This window comes from Hippichthys cyanospilos, chromosome 14 (genome assembly GCF_059441005.1).
Source record: "Hippichthys cyanospilos isolate Australia breed blue-spotted pipefish chromosome 14, RoL_Hcya_1.0, whole genome shotgun sequence".
NCBI lineage: Eukaryota > Metazoa > Chordata > Actinopteri > Syngnathiformes > Syngnathidae > Hippichthys > Hippichthys cyanospilos.
In genome coordinates, this window is record NC_142382.1 from 13,443,771 (window position 1) to 13,461,766 (window position 17,996).

Sequence of the window (17,996 nt, forward strand, 5' to 3'; positions counted from 1 at the left end):
CAGTTAATTTTTGCAAAGATGGATTTTTGACTATTAATTAAAATGGAAATTTAATGTCGATTGTCATCAGTGGCATTGCATGAATAAAAAACACACGCACACACAAAATGTTCACTGTCTCATGGATTTGCCAGAATACAAAATATAGGTGCAGATAATCTGCCCAATAATCGGTCTATGCCTACATAATAACCTCCTCAAATGAACCATACAAAAACAACAACCTCCTTATACAAATATTTGGGTCTCTGGAGATACTAAGCACCACATCAGGTTTGAAATTACACAGGTATGTTTCTTTGGGCCACCTCTTTGTGATATATGAATCAGGAGGCAAGCTATTTTCCTAGATAGTGATGAGTAAATTACTAGTGGTTACTATGTAAATGAAAGTCCACTTAGATGTGACAGATCCAGACAAGACAGGAATGAAGATAATTGGAGGTCTTCTGCTCAGTGTTATATAATGCCAATTCTGATTATCCATGAGTGACATTGGCCAATACAGATTCCACTCATTGATTAGCTGCACATATTTCAGTTTTAGCTGCTAACTAATGATTATTCTGTGAAAAAATAATGATACAATATGATGCAAATTTGCACCATACACTATGGGGCTCTTCTGATGTCAGTGACAGGAAGGAAGAATATTTTGGTAGTACAAACCTGGAGTTCTGTAATGTTGGTAATAAACCTACAGTACATTCACAAGGAGAGTAAGAAACAGAGAAGACTGGACATCAGGGATAAACTTGAAAGAAGATATCAAAAATTGAAGCAGTGAAGAATCTATTATCAAGTCATACTTTGTGGTATGCTCTCTGCGGCAGCGACAATATAAAAGTGGTAATAATTGATGGATCTCTAAGATGGCCAGTCTTCGGAAGGTCTCCAGAAGGAAACCAGAGCAAATTGCAAGGACTTTCAAACAAAACCAAAAGAGGAAACTGTAAGCCCAGACGTCCTTCAGAAATGCAACTAGTAAGATAAGATAGGCTTCACGGCAACATTTTACTGAAACGTTGGATAGCCATACTCCAACCACTTGATTGGAGAGCATTCCGAGTTGTAAAACAGCAATTAAAAGAGTAAGACATGTTTAAAAAAACATATTATGTTGTATGAAACCATGTTTTATCCATGACACAAGGAACATTTGTGTGTGTGTGTTTGTGTGTAAGTGAAATCAACACATTTTACAACAGTATCTCATGGATTTTAAATTACACTCCAAAAATGTTTCTGGCAGGGCAAGTAGCAAACGCAAACTGGAAATTTGGCATTTAACCAAATTTGTGTCTTGCTGACTCTAAAGAGCACTTGACTATCCCGTCACATTGTGTTGCTGGCTTTGGTTGGCACACAAGACCCCTGATGACATCATGCATGTACAGTGAAACGGAAGTCGGGAGGCATCGCCCGTGAGCTGACATGTATTACATGATATTTTTTTTTCAGTCTTTTATCAAAGGTTGCAATTTTACCAGAGTAATTATTAGAATCTTGCTGTTAGTACTTCTACGATTTCTTGAAAAAGCTTTTAGGGTGAATTTGTTCAAAATTTTAAGCACAACTGCCTAATCTATATCCTTTCACCAGGTGAGGTGAATGCATAGGATCTACAAGCAAATTCAAATAAAGTAGATTCGCCACACACAGACACCAATTTAGTCACTTTGGGCTGGCGATCTTGACGAGAGTTCTACCCTTTCAAGGCTCCAGCACAGGATGGCATTAATTCTGTTTTGCTACTGAAGGGTTGTTAACCATTATCAAAATATACTACTGTATCATTCTGGGCATGTGTAAGGTGCCGTTATGCAACAATGTTCGGGAGAAGTGGTGTTTTTTCTTCCAAAACCAGTAACGAAAAGTTACGCCATTTCCACTGAAGTGGCATGAAAAAATTGAGACTGAAAAAAATGGATGAGGATTATGATTTACAGGCCATACACTCTTAACGCAGTATGGCTTTGAGGTTCTACATGAATTTGTGTTTGTTGAATGAGAAAAACCTGGGCAAAAAGAAAAGACGCTTTACCTTTGTGTCTCACTAGATATTGTAGAGTATTTGATAAAATTACTTTCTACAGTTTGGCTGCACCGCTACAAAAACTCCAGTGCTGAGCTGTTGAATTAAGTAAATGTGATACACTGATTAATATTGTTTGTGAAATATGAAATAAGATGCAGACTTCACACCTTATTTTATCCATAATTGGGAATGGACCTTTTGCCACTTGCTGTTGATTCGGTTCAGATTTGCTCAAGTAACAACCGTTTGCGAATGTCACATGACCAAAATCCAAAAACCTGTGAGCTGTGATTGTTTGTTACTCTGAGTAACCATGATATAATTTCCTGTCAACAGCTATATCCAAAAAGGTCACCCTCAGAGATGGATAAAAGCAAGTGGCATTTGCTGCTTAATTCATACTCCATGAGCACAATACTAACTAGAATGTTGTGTTTAGACAAGTGGGAGCGCATTGATAATATTGTTAAGAAAAGATTTCACTTGACTTGCCCTTTATGCTGTTTCCTAGTGGTGTGCCCTCGCCCCATCCACCCAAAAAAAAAAAAAAAAGATTGACGAAACTCGACATTCTCCTTTACCACGATTCATTATCGATTTAAAATGTTCCAAAATCGATATTAAGGCTAAAAAGAAATTATTCCGCTTCCTGTCGGCTTCCATACTACATGGGAGGCACACTCTGTCATGACGTCACGACACGGCCAGCAGTATGAGACTGAAGTAGTATGATTCTTAGTCCATTTATAAATTGAAGCAGAACTTTCACTTTTGTTTTGAATCAAAAATAGTTAAAAATCGAAAATCAATTCTGAATTGAATCATCAACCCAAAAATCTGAATCAATTAGAATTGTGCGACTTTCAAAGATTCCCACATCTACTGTTTGCACAAGAAACCCCCATAGAGAGAAAACAAATGTTTGAAAACTAGGACCAATCATCACGAAAATGTTTATGCTCCTTCATGCTGACTACATACTCTGAAAACATTTGAATGATCATCACAATATTTTTGATATTAGAGATGTCAATAACCTTTACCTGCTTCATGTTCTCGAGAGAAAACAGTCAACTAAATAAAAAACATACATATAATAAAACTATGCGATTAATTGCCACCAAAATGTAAACATCCGTGTTTTGGCCCATAAACGAAAAGCTGAAATATTTTTATTTCATGGACATCACGAGCCAATAAATAATAAGCCAATAATAACAGTTGCCACAAGTGGCACAAAAAATAAATCAATGAAAAATAAATTCATAAAAGGATAAAACGGGTGGATTTTTCTGCAAAATGTAAATTCTGCAAATGCAGTCTGAATGCTGCGTTTACACTATTGGGGGCATCTAGAACATATTATTGGTTAGAAATGTTGACTTCCTTTTTCAGACAATATTTCAATGTACACCTGAGGACTGGAGGAAGACATTCAAAGGCGCTCTACTGTACTATGCCATTTTTTCACCACTAATTAGGGCTGCAACTAAACTAAATGACGAATTGGATGAACAAAACATGTTTAATTTCCATCTTCATATTAAAACATAAAATAAAAGACTTTTTTCCAAAATGAAAATGCATAAAAAAATTGAACATTTTTTAGACTGGTTTGGTCTGTAACATGTCAGGAAATATGCAAAAAAGGTGAACAATGTTTTCCAAAATACAAGTAGAAGTTTGTCATTTGTTCATTTGGATTGAGCACAAATGGTAGTCTGTTTTCGTGAAGGACTAAAAAAAATCAGATCTTAACAGTCAGGCATAAATTCTTAGGAAATACCAATTTTAGATCTCTAATCAATTTGATCATGGTATTAAAAATGTTCATCAATTAACCTTTAGATTAGTTGGCAATTCATTGCTGCACCTCTCATAGGAATAAATAATGAAATCCAAAGTCAGTTTTTGCACTTCAGACTCCATTCATTGACCAAGACAAACACCGCTTGAGTGTTTCATTTCTGCAGGGCAGAGCATTGTATATCCTGCAATGTTTTGATGAAAATGAACCGGGCAAACAAAAACTTTGGTTGAAATATTTGGCATCTTTCCTAAACCCTTCTCACTTGCTTCGAAACCTAGCGACATGAAATTTGTCAAACCAATCAAATCTCCATCTAAGCCCAACAATACACCCGGCTGCAAAAAAAATGTCAACTTAATCCATCTTTTGTAAATTCTTAGTGATCACAAAATTCAAACAAGGCTCCAGTTCAAAAAATGCAAATTACTTAGCATGCACTGGAGTTCGTAATATGCGTTTGTTACAGGTGGGAAAAGTACTATTTAGTCAACTGAAACTAGGTGGAAATCATAACCAATAACAATTTATCGTACAAATTGGGTTCATACAGTATCATGCACCAATGAAAACACTGCCGCACTATCTGTGGTTCAATAAATCACTGCTCTTATCTCTGTAAACGCTAGGTTTAAAGCACAAACCAGGAAAAGTAACACGCCACAAAATATATACTGTATTTCTCCGTGTACAAGACAATGTCGCGTATAAATCAACCCCCCTTTTTTTACTTCAATTTGGGTAAATTTGAGAAAAATATGATTATAGGTCTACCCCTGACTTTAGTGGTTACATACTGTAGATCATGGCTGTTCAATTATACCCAATTAAAGATCCATTTCATCATCGTATAGCAAATAACGTACTGTTGCGGTTATGGAGGGGAAGAGTGTGGGGCGCAAACGAAACACTGCGAGTCAATGTACGCGTAGATACAAATGCTGAAACTAATGTTGCAACAGTAAAATGATTTGAAGAGTCAATGGTTTATTTTTTGAGACAGCTGAATATTGATTTGTCGAAAAGACCTAAAAGTCATCAGCACTATCTGACATGCCAAATAGGTCCTCCCATTTAAATCCCGGAAACCCTCGTCTTCCTGCTTGTCATTTGAGCAAACATCCCCTTTAACTCTTTAACTCTCATCTTTGGATCCGTCTAATTTCTTTGAAATGGAGGTCACCAGAAATGCTTTGCTGAAGCCTTCTTTACCCAAGTGACGATCGTGGCGAGATCAGAGCGTGGATTTGGTTGCTCTTCACTGTGTTTCTCCCCCTCACTTGCCGACATCCAAGCATGCCATGCCACCGCTCTCGCATTTTTGTCTTGAACGGACAAGTCGAGCAGTCTTTTCGTTTTCATAATTGGTCAAAATCCGCCGTAAAAACTATCCATGCAGTCTTGTTGTTGATAAAGAGGGAATATGGCAGCGCTTGACAAAGTGCATTTGAAAGGGCAAACGCGCTAAAACCACTAAATACTATATCAAATTAGAGGCATATATAATAATTTTCAAACTTGTAAATGACATATTACTTATTTTGCATTCAAATTAATGTTATTCAAACACATATATGTGGAGAACATTGTTCAGATTTTGAGTTATGCGTGTAGAAGTTGACCGCCCAATATGAGAGTTGAAATGAGGAAAAAAAAAAAATTGTCTTGTACACGGAGAAATACAGAATGTATGTACTGCAGTATTTGATCTTGAATGAAATCAATGCTAAAAATAAAAAAAAGCACTCTAAAGGGAATTAACACCATTATGTACGGGAAGTGTTCAAGAGTGAAATGTGTGCACAGTATAAGGATGTCCACAAACCAACATCCATGTTTGACACCCAATAACATCCCACTTTGAGCACAATGCATTCCCAAGTGTTCTTAGTCTACAGTCTTTACACCGAAGAAATACATCAGCAGCCAGGCCACACCAAGCACCAATTTTAGCACTGCCTGACAAAACAAGAGGTATGGAACCAACTGAGGCAACTTCCTTGTGAAACAACCCATACTCCTACCTAAGCTGGTTAGGGATTCTCTTATCTCTTTGTAACTCTCTCCACCCCATCCTCCAGTGCTTTGGGGGAGCTGGGAGAGCTGCTGAGGGAAGGGGAAACGAGTGTTATTCATCAGGCATGTAACACCACAGGTACAGTAGGTCTTTAAGAACAAACAAGGCAAAAAAAAAAAAAACAACCAAAAAAACATTTGATGGACCATGTAGGAGGCTGGTGGTGTTCTGTACTTTTGGTTGTAATGGCGAGTTCCGTAAAGAAGTACGTGATTGCCACAGTGATCAATGCCTTTCATTGCAGATTAATTAAAAAACTAAAAAATCCATTTTCCACAAAAAAGCACATTCCAGACCAAACCAATAACTGAATCATAATTTATGTTTGTGCATTTTCTGCACCATTCATTTTTAATATTGCCCCATTTTTTGTATAATTAGGGGATAAAAATTTTGATGAATGTTTTTAATAGAATGATGTAAATGTATGTATGATGTAAATTAATGTATGTATGATGTAAATTAATGACTTGACAAATACCTAATCACAAGGATCTGCCTGTTACATGGCACAAGTTATTCAGAAGCGATACACCCACTTTCGCTTTCACACACACATAAATGTTTCCATGATTTAAGCTTGTGATATCCGAGACCCAACCGACCGTTAGGGCTCAAAAATAAAATCTCTAGGTTTTCTCAGTTGTTTCGGATAGTTACAATATCAATTGAAGTGATCAACCCAAAACACCCATTTAAATGTTTAAATGTTTAAATGTTTTGTTTTTAAAAATTTGCAATTTTTATTTTATAAACTTCAGGATAGCGAAAAAGTAACAAAAGTACTTGTTGTCCAATTGGATAGGTTGCCGAATAAAAAGCACACTTATATTTGGAATAAAATATTATTTTTTTGTTTTGTTTTCACAAACATTTGAAAAATTTGCTTCTAAAAGGGGTCCCTGACTCCAAAGTGGGAGAACCTCTGACATAGTGAACCAATTCGCTATTCGCAAGTTATCGGGACAAGGCCAGGGTGCATCGCAAAAATCTACATTTAATTGACACGAACTGTTTTTAAATTATATAGCGTTTTTAAATTATATAGCATTACTTCACCTGTCCAGCCTGCTTTAAGTCGAGAGTTTCCTCCATGTGGCCCTTGAGCTAAAATGCGTTTGACACCCCTTAACCAAACGTACCAAGAATATGGAGATGACAAAAAACTTGTGAGAAAATGGGAGTCCCACCTACTTACTAGCAAATCTTCCTGTCATAAAAGTTTTCAAATCTATGGAAAGTCATTTGTAATCCAGGGAAATCCTATTTCTCATCTATAAAGGATTACCGAATTTTTTTAACCATATTCAGCAGTAAAAACCTAATATTTTGTTTGTAATCAACATCCAGACAACAACCAATCATGGTTCAACTGTTTTCAGAGTTTGATCATGTGACATTTGCAAGCTAAACCATGACTGGTTAGAATCTGTCAATCTGATTACTCTTGAAGTACTCGAGCGCTGCGAGCTAGCAGCTAATTCATGGTAGAAGTTGCACTAAAAAGCTGACAACAGAAGGGATACAATAAAATGTCAGCATAATTATTTTTTTTTACGGCCCTGGATTGGCGATTGAACACGAGTTTCGATTTGCATTGTTTATTTACAATGGTTGTCACAACTCATGGATCCTGGAGGAACAATTACGCAGTAGAAAATAAAGTCAACATCGTTGAAACAAGCCTTTCCAGGAAGAATTTCAAAATAAAGGCATTCAGGGCGGTTTTTTTTTCAATAATTATTTTGCGTTTGCGTCTTGTTTAGACAAAAAAAAACATAACAAATCTCGTGCTATGCACCAGAGAAATCATGTAGCGTTTTAAACCTGCAAGATCTTATACAAGATCTCATCACATTCCTACTGTTGATCCATTCAGTCTATTCAATCTCAGCAGTGATGATTTCTTAACAATTAGAAAGAAATCAATGAACTCCTTCCGTAATAGGCACAAAAGAATGCCCCCTTATGTGATGCTTTCTTGTTAAAATCTTGCTACATTGCTATTCTCAGTAAATAAGACCAAACTGCAACAAATAAAGATCAGAAGCGTGCCGACCAAATATACATGAGAAACATGTCTGTTGCTTACTGCGTGCCAGAAACAGCACACTGGAGAAGAGGACTCTTAAGATTACAATGCTCCATCCGTCTCACTGGGATTTTTTTTTTCTCTTTTTAGGGGAAGTTGTGTAAACATTTTGACACAGAATTGTTTAAAAAGTAGTTCAGATTTGAGCAAGACAGACACGTTTTGATATTTCAATTGCATGGTATGGTAACTAATGAAGGATACCTTCATTACGACAAGTAATTTTAATATTGTCACCTACTTTCTATTTTTATATGGGCAACAGTGCTCGCTTCGCAGCAGGCCCATGAATAAGAAGCTGGTGTTAACACCATTTGCAATCTTTATTCCAAATATGGACCTAATCTCTGATACTTACTTTGATAGCCTTGATACCAGACTTGGTGATTTGGGTCATCTTCGCCTTCGAGATGGGTGGCTTGTACTCATTCAACGAGTACAGCTGCAAAAACCAGAAAAAGCATAAAATGAGACTCAAAAAAAAAAAAAAGTTTCCTGTTAAAGGATTCCCTCCTAAGCTTCAAATTTTCATGAAGATTAAAACAAAACATTGAGTTTGATTCAGATTTTACTCATGTCAATATTTTTTCTAAATTTAAAGTATTTGTATTGCTGCTGCTATGTGACTGCAGATGAAACTGCTGTTTTACATGTTTCACTGTGTTCGTGTCCCTGACCCGTCATGATTGTACAGTATATCTTAATTCACCACAACTGTCATGAATTTACCAGCTGCCTCAATTGTGCTCTATTTATTTCTACCTATGGACTTAACAATTATCTATACTGCTTGTTCATTCTCTACTCATAAGTCATTATTTTCGATGCAAGTTTGATTACCAAAAAATTCAGAATCTGATTATCATCTACAAATTGGGTCTGGCTCTTGACCATTACTTACTATACTTACTATATACTTACTATAATTATTTTACATTCACCATCAATGTTTATTGTATGTTTATGTGTGGAGCAAGCCTTACAATGATACCAGGAAAAAAAAATGCAAAAAGTTCTCAAACTTAAATTTTTAACCACAGACTAAACCACAAAAGGTGGTACCTGAAATCTCAGTCCACACTAATTAAGAAAGACATATTTTGAATTGTTAGGAAAAAAAAAACCCTAAAAATTCTTGATATTGTCTTAAGCTCCTATGTTATGAGGGGCGACTTTGGTGAGTGCCGGTGAGGGTCTTGGCTCTTTCCATCTCGTCAGAGTTCTTTCTGGGCCAACATTTACCGGAGGTTTTACAACTTCCTTGTGACAAGACTAATAAGGCAAAAGTCTGGCAAATGTCCGGTTTCCTCCTGCCGAACAACGGGAGCCCTGAACAAATTTAAGAACCTTTTACACGCAGGGGCGACTGTGGCAAGTGTTGACAAAGGTAGCATATCCTTTTGACTCATCAGGGATTGTTCAAGATCACCAACATTCGACCAAAACATCACCAGTGTTTGCCAAAATTTGCCAAACGTTCGCCAGCAGTTTTATAATTCTATTTTTCCTGTTCTTGTTGCAGGGATTTACATTTATTTTAAATTTCTATGCGACAAAAACTGCACAGTTAAAGTCTGGCGACATCTGGCGATATTTGGGCGAACATGGCCCTGTGTGATCAAAATAGCCTCGCCAACGTTTGCCCCTCCGTGAGGTGACAAACGTCAGTTTTATAACTGGAATCATATTAAAATAACCCGCCTACGTTCAATTAATATTTTGCATTTACCACTCATGCCAATCTCTACAAAATCTCTTACAAAACACATTTGCCTCCCTGGCCCAATTAGCTCAAGTGTTTTTGCACATTAGTGTCAAGTCACAAAAAAATGCAGGGCTACATCGTGGCCATTGAAAGCAATGAATGTAGATCTGCATTGTTTGATCTTAATACCAAGTGTGTGCAAAACATGAACTGACAGAGCAACAAGAGTTGCAATGCCACGGTCATTTTAATCAATGTCAGTGATGGTTAAACTAACGCTCCAAGTTATCGCGTAACTCAGGCGGGTTAGCTAACTTGCAGCGTGCTAATGTTAGCAGCGAGCGATGGAGCACATTCGTTCTCGTTCCAAACTGCAAATCTTTGTTGTTACAATTTAGTGACGTCGAGCTCGAAGCACCTGCTGTGATTATCAAAGGGCGAGTGCTTCCGCATAGAATCGGCGCGGCTACATCTTTGTGCAGTTACGCGGCCTTGCGGGACAGCGCCGCTAGCGTTAGTTTACGTTAGCATCGGGCTAACTAGCTTTATCGTCGCCACCAGCAAGAAGGGGATTCATGATCCCTCGTCGTGTTAATATCTACAGCAGAGATTTGCAACAAACCTCGTTGTTAAAGGCTTTCACGGCCTCCATGGTGGCGTGCTCGTGCGCTCAGGAACTACCAAGACAAGAACAGGTTTGAGACATGCATGCTCGGTGTCGAGCGAGATGGAGACGAATGATAATATGGCGCATAAGAAAAGGGCAACAACAGTAGACACGACCCTGACCCCTATCGTCGCTTTGGCGGAACTGCAAGTTGTGCTACCATGCTTCTGAATGGCTCATTCTGAAGTACTGTAATACAGAAGACAGTTCGCTTTTACAATCGTGTTTTATTGACCTGAATACCAAAAAAAAAAAAAAAGTCTCATATAACGCACATTGAAATAACGTCACAGCCAAATGCTGTATAGTTAAGAAACAAAGTCTCAATTTTAGGAGGCACAACAGCTGACATTGCTTCTGACCTGGACCAAAGTTGGGACACTCCCAGTGTAAACATTAGGATTTGGTTTGAGGTGATGGATTTTTGATTGCAGCTTGGACTTGGTTTTGTTTTACATGATTTTGGGTAGTAAAAACATATTTGTGGGGTATAAGCTTCCCCACTGTGTGTTTCATGGGGACTAAAATACAGTATACATGTTTCATGTGCTTGGTTTGGTTTAATTTACAGCAGTGAAAACCAGTCAACATACTTACAAGTAATAATGGCACGATACTGCTTTTAAATGACAATGTAGAACAAAATATTCCACTTTACATTATCCAAAAACTTAAACAAATGACAACTTCCATGAGTTATGACCACTAGTTCTGAAGAGATTCTTCTCAATAGGTGGTTTAAAAAGTATATAACAGGCACTGTAGGTGCATGGCACCAATAAGAGGCAGAAAGCAGTTAAAAACAAATTCTGTACTTACAAATCAACATGCAATACAAAAAAACAACAACAAGTGTTTCCAAGAAGGAAGCAGTTCGACATACTCTATCTTTCAGAAACACAAATGTAAAACAAGTAAAATCAATCTTACAAATAAAATGCTCTAAGTAATACTAGGATGCATTTCACATTGTAATGTGACCCGCTAGTTAGAAAATGGCTTCACGGATTCCATTTAGAAATGAGTAAAGATCCATTTTCTAGTTGAGAATATCTTAAGTCCACAGTAGTCCAAATTGAAAAATCAACAGCAGTGTGTGTGTGGATGCGAGATCTAAGCCACAAGGAGCATTTATAAACTGGTCTCCACCACAGGAACAGCAATGGCCAATGCATCATCTTGGGATGCCTCTGACTCCACCTGCTGCTCATTCTGGACACAGATCTCCTGCACCAAAGACCCATTGGCTTCCTTCCATTCTCTGAACCTGACTGAGGTCAGTTCAGGGTCTGACAGCACCTGCTCGAGTGCCTGCAGGTCTGCCTGTTTGGACTGGGATGGAACAGAGAGCAAGGAAGATTAGGGAAACTATTAAATGATCACTCATTTCTTTTCACATTTACCTGTATACAACAAAATATTTGTTCGTAAACGCTAGTACACTGTACCTTTAATGTGCTGTTCAGTGTCCTGATGAGATGCAGTTTGTCATTGACAGTGTGGTTTTTGCAACGTTTGATGAAGGAGGCCCTAAATTCCCGTTTGGTGGATGGTTTGCGGTCTCCTATTGGCGACAGGCTGGCTTCCTTCAGGTGGATATACAGCTTCTCCATTTCATCGGCGCTGTTACAGTTATCGCCTGCAAGTGACATTAGTCACGTGACATTATAATTATCATCAAGTACATGTAACGTTATCAGACCTGTCAGTAACCATAACAACACACACTTATATAGAATGCAAATTACAGTGATCCCTCACTACTTTCAGAATCAGAATCAGAATCAGAATCGCCTTTATTGTCATTGTATAGCATACAACGAAATTTGGGTGCTACTCCTTAGTGCATTTCGTTAAAAAACAGAATAAATAGAGTAAAATATAACAGTATATAAATACAATGTTTAAAACACACACAACAACAGCATATGTAGTGGTAGTTTGGTCTGAGGCTTTTCTCGCACGCAGTACACATATTGCACATGGATGAATGGCTCAGATAATGCTCATTATTGCACAAGTTTTTCCATTATTTAAAAAATAAAATAAATATTGCAGAGACATGCCGTGAAGGTTTCCTACATGCCAGACGGACGAGTAAACTATAGGTCTAATTAGAGTGAAGCCTGTAGCTGACCAAACATGATAACGATCAGCGTTTACCCTTGAAATTCCAATTTATTACAAAAGAAATCCAGGTAACAGATCTACAACTCTCCGGTGCAGTGCTTCTCTTTCTTGCTCTTCACTTTGCGTCTACCAGCATGAGGGAGCCAGGCACTCCTTCAGACACATGATTTGCTCCCGGCGCGACCATCAACCAATGAGGGCAGGAGTAGATACAACTCTCGAGCAGGAGTAGATTATCATAAATATTTGGAATTGAAGAATACTAGTTCACAAGGTGTGAATTTTTGGAATATGATAAAATTGGAATGATGTGTACTGAATGAATTATGTAGAAGGAGGTGTACTACGTCAAAAAATACGAGGAAAAAAAAAAGATCAAGATGATGGAAATATTTGGCCTTCCGTATTTGCTTCCAAGTCACAAAAAACAAGCTGAGATTTTCATTAATCCTTTAGTCCCAGGCCTAGCTGGCAGTGTTACAGAAGTCTCACCTTTATCTACAACACCTGAAGCGCCCCCATCCTCACTGGACCCTGTTTCAGCCGACTGCAGAGGATCCGAGCTCTCAGTAACGTCCGAGCTCTCAGGATTGTCGTCCTCCTCAGGTGGTTGTTGATGCAAGTGCACCTGGACTGAGCATACCGTTTCGCCAGCGGGAGCAGGAGACACCTGCGTGACCAGGTCCAACCAGGACTGACGCTGTTTGGAGAGAGACGAGGCGGACGAGCTCTGCGATGTCATCGTACTGAGAGGCGAGGAATGCGAGCCGTTTGCTTCGCTGGGGACCGCAGAGGAGTACGGTGGAGGAAGAGTGCCCTGTGATATTTTTCAAGTAAAACAGTTTTTTTAAGCCTGATTACAGATTTGCAATAAAGTACTGGAAAACTCTTGAGGAAGCCATGACACTGACTTGATGTGTGCTACCAGGAGGACCCGACGGAGGCACGGAGTCCCGTAGAGTCTGTTCACAGTATGGTGGTGGGGGTATGTCTGTGGTTTCTGCTTCTTCATGGTCACTAGCCTCACTATAACACTCTGAAAGCGTACATGTACAATATCACCTCCAAATTCAGTCGGTGCACATGTATTTATTAGAACACCTGTCATCAAAGATCATCCAGCATTAAAAATGTCCTTACTTTTACACATATTATTTTATGTGTAAAATAACTTGCTATACTGTTTTTTTGTAAAACACTAATATGTACATAATGACAAAATATTTAATTGTGCCTCATTGTCAGTCACGCACACAACTGTTAGCCATACATAATCGGTACCCACAGTAAGTAATTTCGCACCTGCAGTTTACTGCGGGTTTAAATAAGCCTAATTACATGTGCACAACGGTTCACGTTTCATGCTGAAACTCACCAGCTGCTGTGTTTTGTTCCGTGGGCTCATAATGAATGGAGGCAAGCCCGAGCTTATTTAACCATCTGCAATTAAATGCATATAGATATTGCATAGCAGGATTTGGCCATTTCGTTTCATTTGAAGCATCGTTAGGAATGCAGTAGATACACCATTGCACTTGCTGTTACCCACATGTTCATTTCGTCGTGGTTTTCAGCAGCAAAATAAAACATCATGACTTGTGGGTGGCAGGCTTTGAAAGCACTGGAGAAATAAAGAGTCAGCAGTGAGATGGGTTGTGAAACAGAAGACAGACACAGAGTCAAATTCCATTTATAAGTGCACTTCCCAAAATGTGTGCCTCTTTTTTTTTTTTCTTTCTTTTTACAAAATCGGGGACATTGAAGATTGCATGCATGCTTACTGTTTCTTTTTGCACTCGATGGCTCGGTCAATCATGAAGTTAGTGAGGTCAATGTAGCCCTCAGCTTTTTCGGCCTGCATCACAAACATTGAACAAGAGTGAGCGTGAAAACAAGATGAACAAATGACTTCAAGCCACTTCCTGACAAAGCCGTCCGCTACTTCTTCTATTTCCTCCTACTGCGTCTCTGTGACATTTCTGACGCTAAATAAAACTGTCAGTAACACAGTGGCTTCAATCAGGTCCAGTAGAGTCTGCTTCGGGAGCCACAGCGATACTGCACGGTAGTAACTTAAAACAAAATGACAAGGAGACAGCTGTGCTGGTGCGCATCATCGCCAGACTGAGACGCAGCTACAGTATGGCGATTGCACCATATTTGAATGCACTGTAGCTGCAAACCACAAGAAAGTACACCCAAACACTCTTTTTAAAAGTATGGCTAGTTTGTGAATAAAAAATTACAACTAAGCTTTGCTGGTGCCAGTGTATGAAAACAATATGGCTAACTGGTTCTCTCAGGTTAAGTAATCTGAACCACCAGTTCAGTCATCTGTCTCCACAGTTTAGTAGTCTGTATTCACAATTGACTAATCCGTTCTCAAACTTCGGTAACCTTTACCCACAGTTAAGTAATCTGTACCCACACTTTACTCATGTGTCCACAGTTTAACCATCTGAACCCAGTTTTTCAATATGTACTTACAGTTAACAAATACATACTCGCAGTTTACTAATCTGTACCCACAAATGAAGTAATCTGTACACACAGTTTAGTATTGTATTCACAACTGATTTATCCAGACTCAGAGTTAAGTAACCTATAAACACGGTTCCGTAAACTGTACCCACAGTTTACTAATATGTGCCCAAAGTTTAGTAATCTGAACACAGTTTACCAATAGATACTCATAGTTTACAAATCTATCCATACAGTTTACTAATCTGTACCCCTAAATACAGTACAGTACTTTACTAATCTTTTCGCAATCCCTCAAACATCAACAAGTCATCCACTTCAATGGATTTAATAAGGTTAGTAAGAAAAAATGCTCACCAGCGGGTTCGAGTACCAATACAATGCAGTCTTCTTCAGGACGAACCAGAACTTCTTCCATTTGAAACCCAGGAAGCCTTTGCTCTCTTTCTTCTTGTATAACCAACCCTGGTGGTCTGGCTGACCCAGCTCTTTGACTGACACCCGCCGCCTGCTCATCGCACCATTGCCTGTGCACACACAGACGCATGCAAAAGCCACAATGAGATGCACCACACTCAAATGTGAAAGCCCAAATGTTTCCAGTCACCTAAAATAAGGTTGAAAAAATGGTAAAATACACCTACAGATATTTATTTTAAAGCTGTTCATATCTCCCTTTTTCAGACACGAATCGAGCATAAATATGGTTAATGATTATACGTATTAACATTGAGCCCAAGATTGAAGAAAGAATGCCCAGAGCAAATACTTGCCCAGAGGCTGGGAATTACAGTTGAAGACAAATTGATGTGAACCGGAAGCTGCTGACTTACCTCCTCGGCTCTTCTTCTTGGACTTGTGTCGCAGGGAGACCTTTTGGAGCCAAACACAGGATGGACACAGGGTAATTTGACAGTCAATGAATTTAAGAGTGATCTAACCCAGACATAGTGGCTCACAAGAAGAGGCTGTCGAGAACATCCTGTTTCGTATTGCAAGTGTGACATGCACTCTCTCTCTCTCCTACTTCTCTGTCACACACGGACGCGCACACGCACGACTAATGAGGATCTTCAACTGTTCCCCAACTTTCTGTCTTATTCGGTTATGGCTCTACTTCAAATAAATCAAACAATACCAAAATTTTAGGATATACAGTCGAGGAGGAGCTACACCATTTGTAAAATTAAATGAATTAGGTCTAAACCAGATGAACTTGCCATGTAAAATTATGCGACTGTAGATTAAATTTGGTTTCACATATTGTATCTTCAGAAACTAAGTGCTACCATACAACAATATATGTTGAAATTGAGTGGAAAAAAAGAGCATTGACTAAAGAAATACTGATAACATTTTTTTTATCCTTAACCCAACATGACATAATTGACTGTAGACATTTGCCCTGCTTTTCTCTTACCTGTTCAACATAAGATCCAATTTGATATCCCATTTATTTCTTCTTAAATTAAAAGTTAAGTTAAAAAAAAAAAAAAAACAACGGAGTAAAATATAAAATATAATAGGGTTTCTACCAAAAATTCCACTAAGACCAGTTGTCTCCTGCCGCTACCCTTTAGGCCAAAACATTATGTTGATGAGGTAGAGGAGCTTAGCCAGGCAGGAGGGGGAAGAAAGAGTCTGGTGGAAGCTTGGGGAAACTATGTTATCATCATATCTTCCAATACATATAAATAATTGAAAGGGGGTCAGCATATGTAAATCTGTTACAGCAAATAGCCCTATGCTTGAGTGGTGATCAATAAAATAAAATAGCTCACCCCTTTGCCAATAAGGAAAACATTTCCACACGCATGCAAATTAAAAAAAAACAAGTAAAAATAACTTACAGGGTTGTAATCATCAGCAGCCATTGAGGGTGAGACAGATATAGGAAAGGCAGCCTGGTCAAGACGAGAAAAAACAAACAAAATAAATCACCTTCTAAAAATGGGTAAACTCTCTGATTAATAGGCACAGTAATTAGTTACATTAAAATACGTTTGAACACACACAGTATTCCGCAAAGCCTAGACCTTCTCCAAACATAGTATAAAATACATACACAAGAAGACTGCTGCCATGAGTATGACACAGTTGACTAAGCCTAAGAACAAAAGATGGAATGAGCTTGACTCACCGTTTTGTCTTATTACAGCACACAAAAATCAACGCATACACCATAGCAAGGATTTAAACTTCCATCACCGATGAAACCAGTTTACAAAAACAGAACCATCCTACCAACCAAACAAATGAAGAAATTTGAGTAAAAAAATGAACAAACCTAGCATTTGACTGGCAGCTTTCAAGTTGCACTGTCAGCAGTTGGTGATGCAAAGAATACCTCCAAGCTCCTCGGTATCCTCACAAATTGTTTCAATGCTACACGGTCGAATGTTAGTGATGACTCTATTAGCAATAAGGTCAGACGCAGAGCGTTACCAATTCTCAACTGATCGCGTCAGTGATGGGTGACTTATTGAGAAATCTAAGCACCCACTTGACTCACTTCCTCAGCAAACATGACTTCCCTTTTTTTGTGTCTATAAATTGCAAAGATAGTGATCACAAGAGCCTTAAGAACAGCCTGGCATTTTCCTGTGAGAGTATTAAAAAGCAATCAACACAGCACCTTCATGTAGGATAACATCCCATTCCCATACTATTATTGTCATTATCTGTAAAACCATAAAAACATAAAATCCATTAAAATCATTTTAAAAAAGAACAAGAAAAATGAGAGCAACAGCGCAGCTCATACCTGTTAGAAGTCCTTCAAAATTCAAATAATAGTGTCCTCTGTTCTGAATGCTTAACCGCAGTGAATAAAATGAACTTCGGTGGATGTTGCACAAGAGTAGTTGCAGTTTCAGCATCCTTTCCGGGTGTCATGAGTTTTTTTTTGTTTTTTAAATGTTGCTATACAAAAGCCAGCTGAGTTTGCATTGCATGGTTTATGTACATACAGTACACGAAAATAGCACAAAAAACACCCA

The 17,996-nt window shown here is 38.4% G+C and overlaps 2 protein-coding genes across 4 annotated transcripts in view; both read right to left on the reverse strand.

The window, feature by feature from the left end:
• The window catches only part of scaf8 (SR-related CTD-associated factor 8), a 31,685-nt gene extending 21,214 nt beyond the window's left edge, over positions 1-10,471 (reverse strand). Inside the window, exons 1-2 of one of the 2 annotated variants that reach the window (XM_088432607.1) lie at positions 10,342-10,471; positions 8,373-8,456 (exon numbers count right to left, since the gene is read on the reverse strand). In XM_088432607.1, coding sequence (XP_088288733.1) covers positions 8,373-8,456; positions 10,342-10,371 — 114 coding nt within the window. In that variant the 5' untranslated portion in view covers positions 10,372-10,471. Of the gene's footprint in view, positions 1-5,869; positions 5,952-8,372; positions 8,457-10,341 lie in introns of those variants that run through there. The other variant, XM_088432608.1, reaches the window with a different exon arrangement.
• A 455-nt stretch (positions 10,472-10,926) lies between these two features.
• LOC148413069 (connector enhancer of kinase suppressor of ras 3-like) overlaps positions 10,927-17,996 on the reverse strand; it is a 46,041-nt gene continuing 38,971 nt past the window's right edge. For both annotated transcript variants that reach the window (XM_088432609.1, XM_088432610.1), the window contains 10 exons: positions 16,848-16,901; positions 15,831-15,870; positions 15,355-15,524; positions 14,298-14,371; positions 14,066-14,137; positions 13,892-13,956; positions 13,428-13,552; positions 13,009-13,333; positions 11,835-12,025; positions 10,927-11,718 (listed from right to left, as the gene is read on the reverse strand). In XM_088432609.1, the coding sequence (XP_088288735.1) occupies positions 11,518-11,718; positions 11,835-12,025; positions 13,009-13,333; positions 13,428-13,552; positions 13,892-13,956; positions 14,066-14,137; positions 14,298-14,371; positions 15,355-15,524; positions 15,831-15,870; positions 16,848-16,901 (1,317 nt within the window). In that variant the 3' untranslated portion in view covers positions 10,927-11,517. The remainder of the gene's footprint in view (positions 11,719-11,834; positions 12,026-13,008; positions 13,334-13,427; positions 13,553-13,891; positions 13,957-14,065; positions 14,138-14,297; positions 14,372-15,354; positions 15,525-15,830; positions 15,871-16,847; positions 16,902-17,996) is intronic.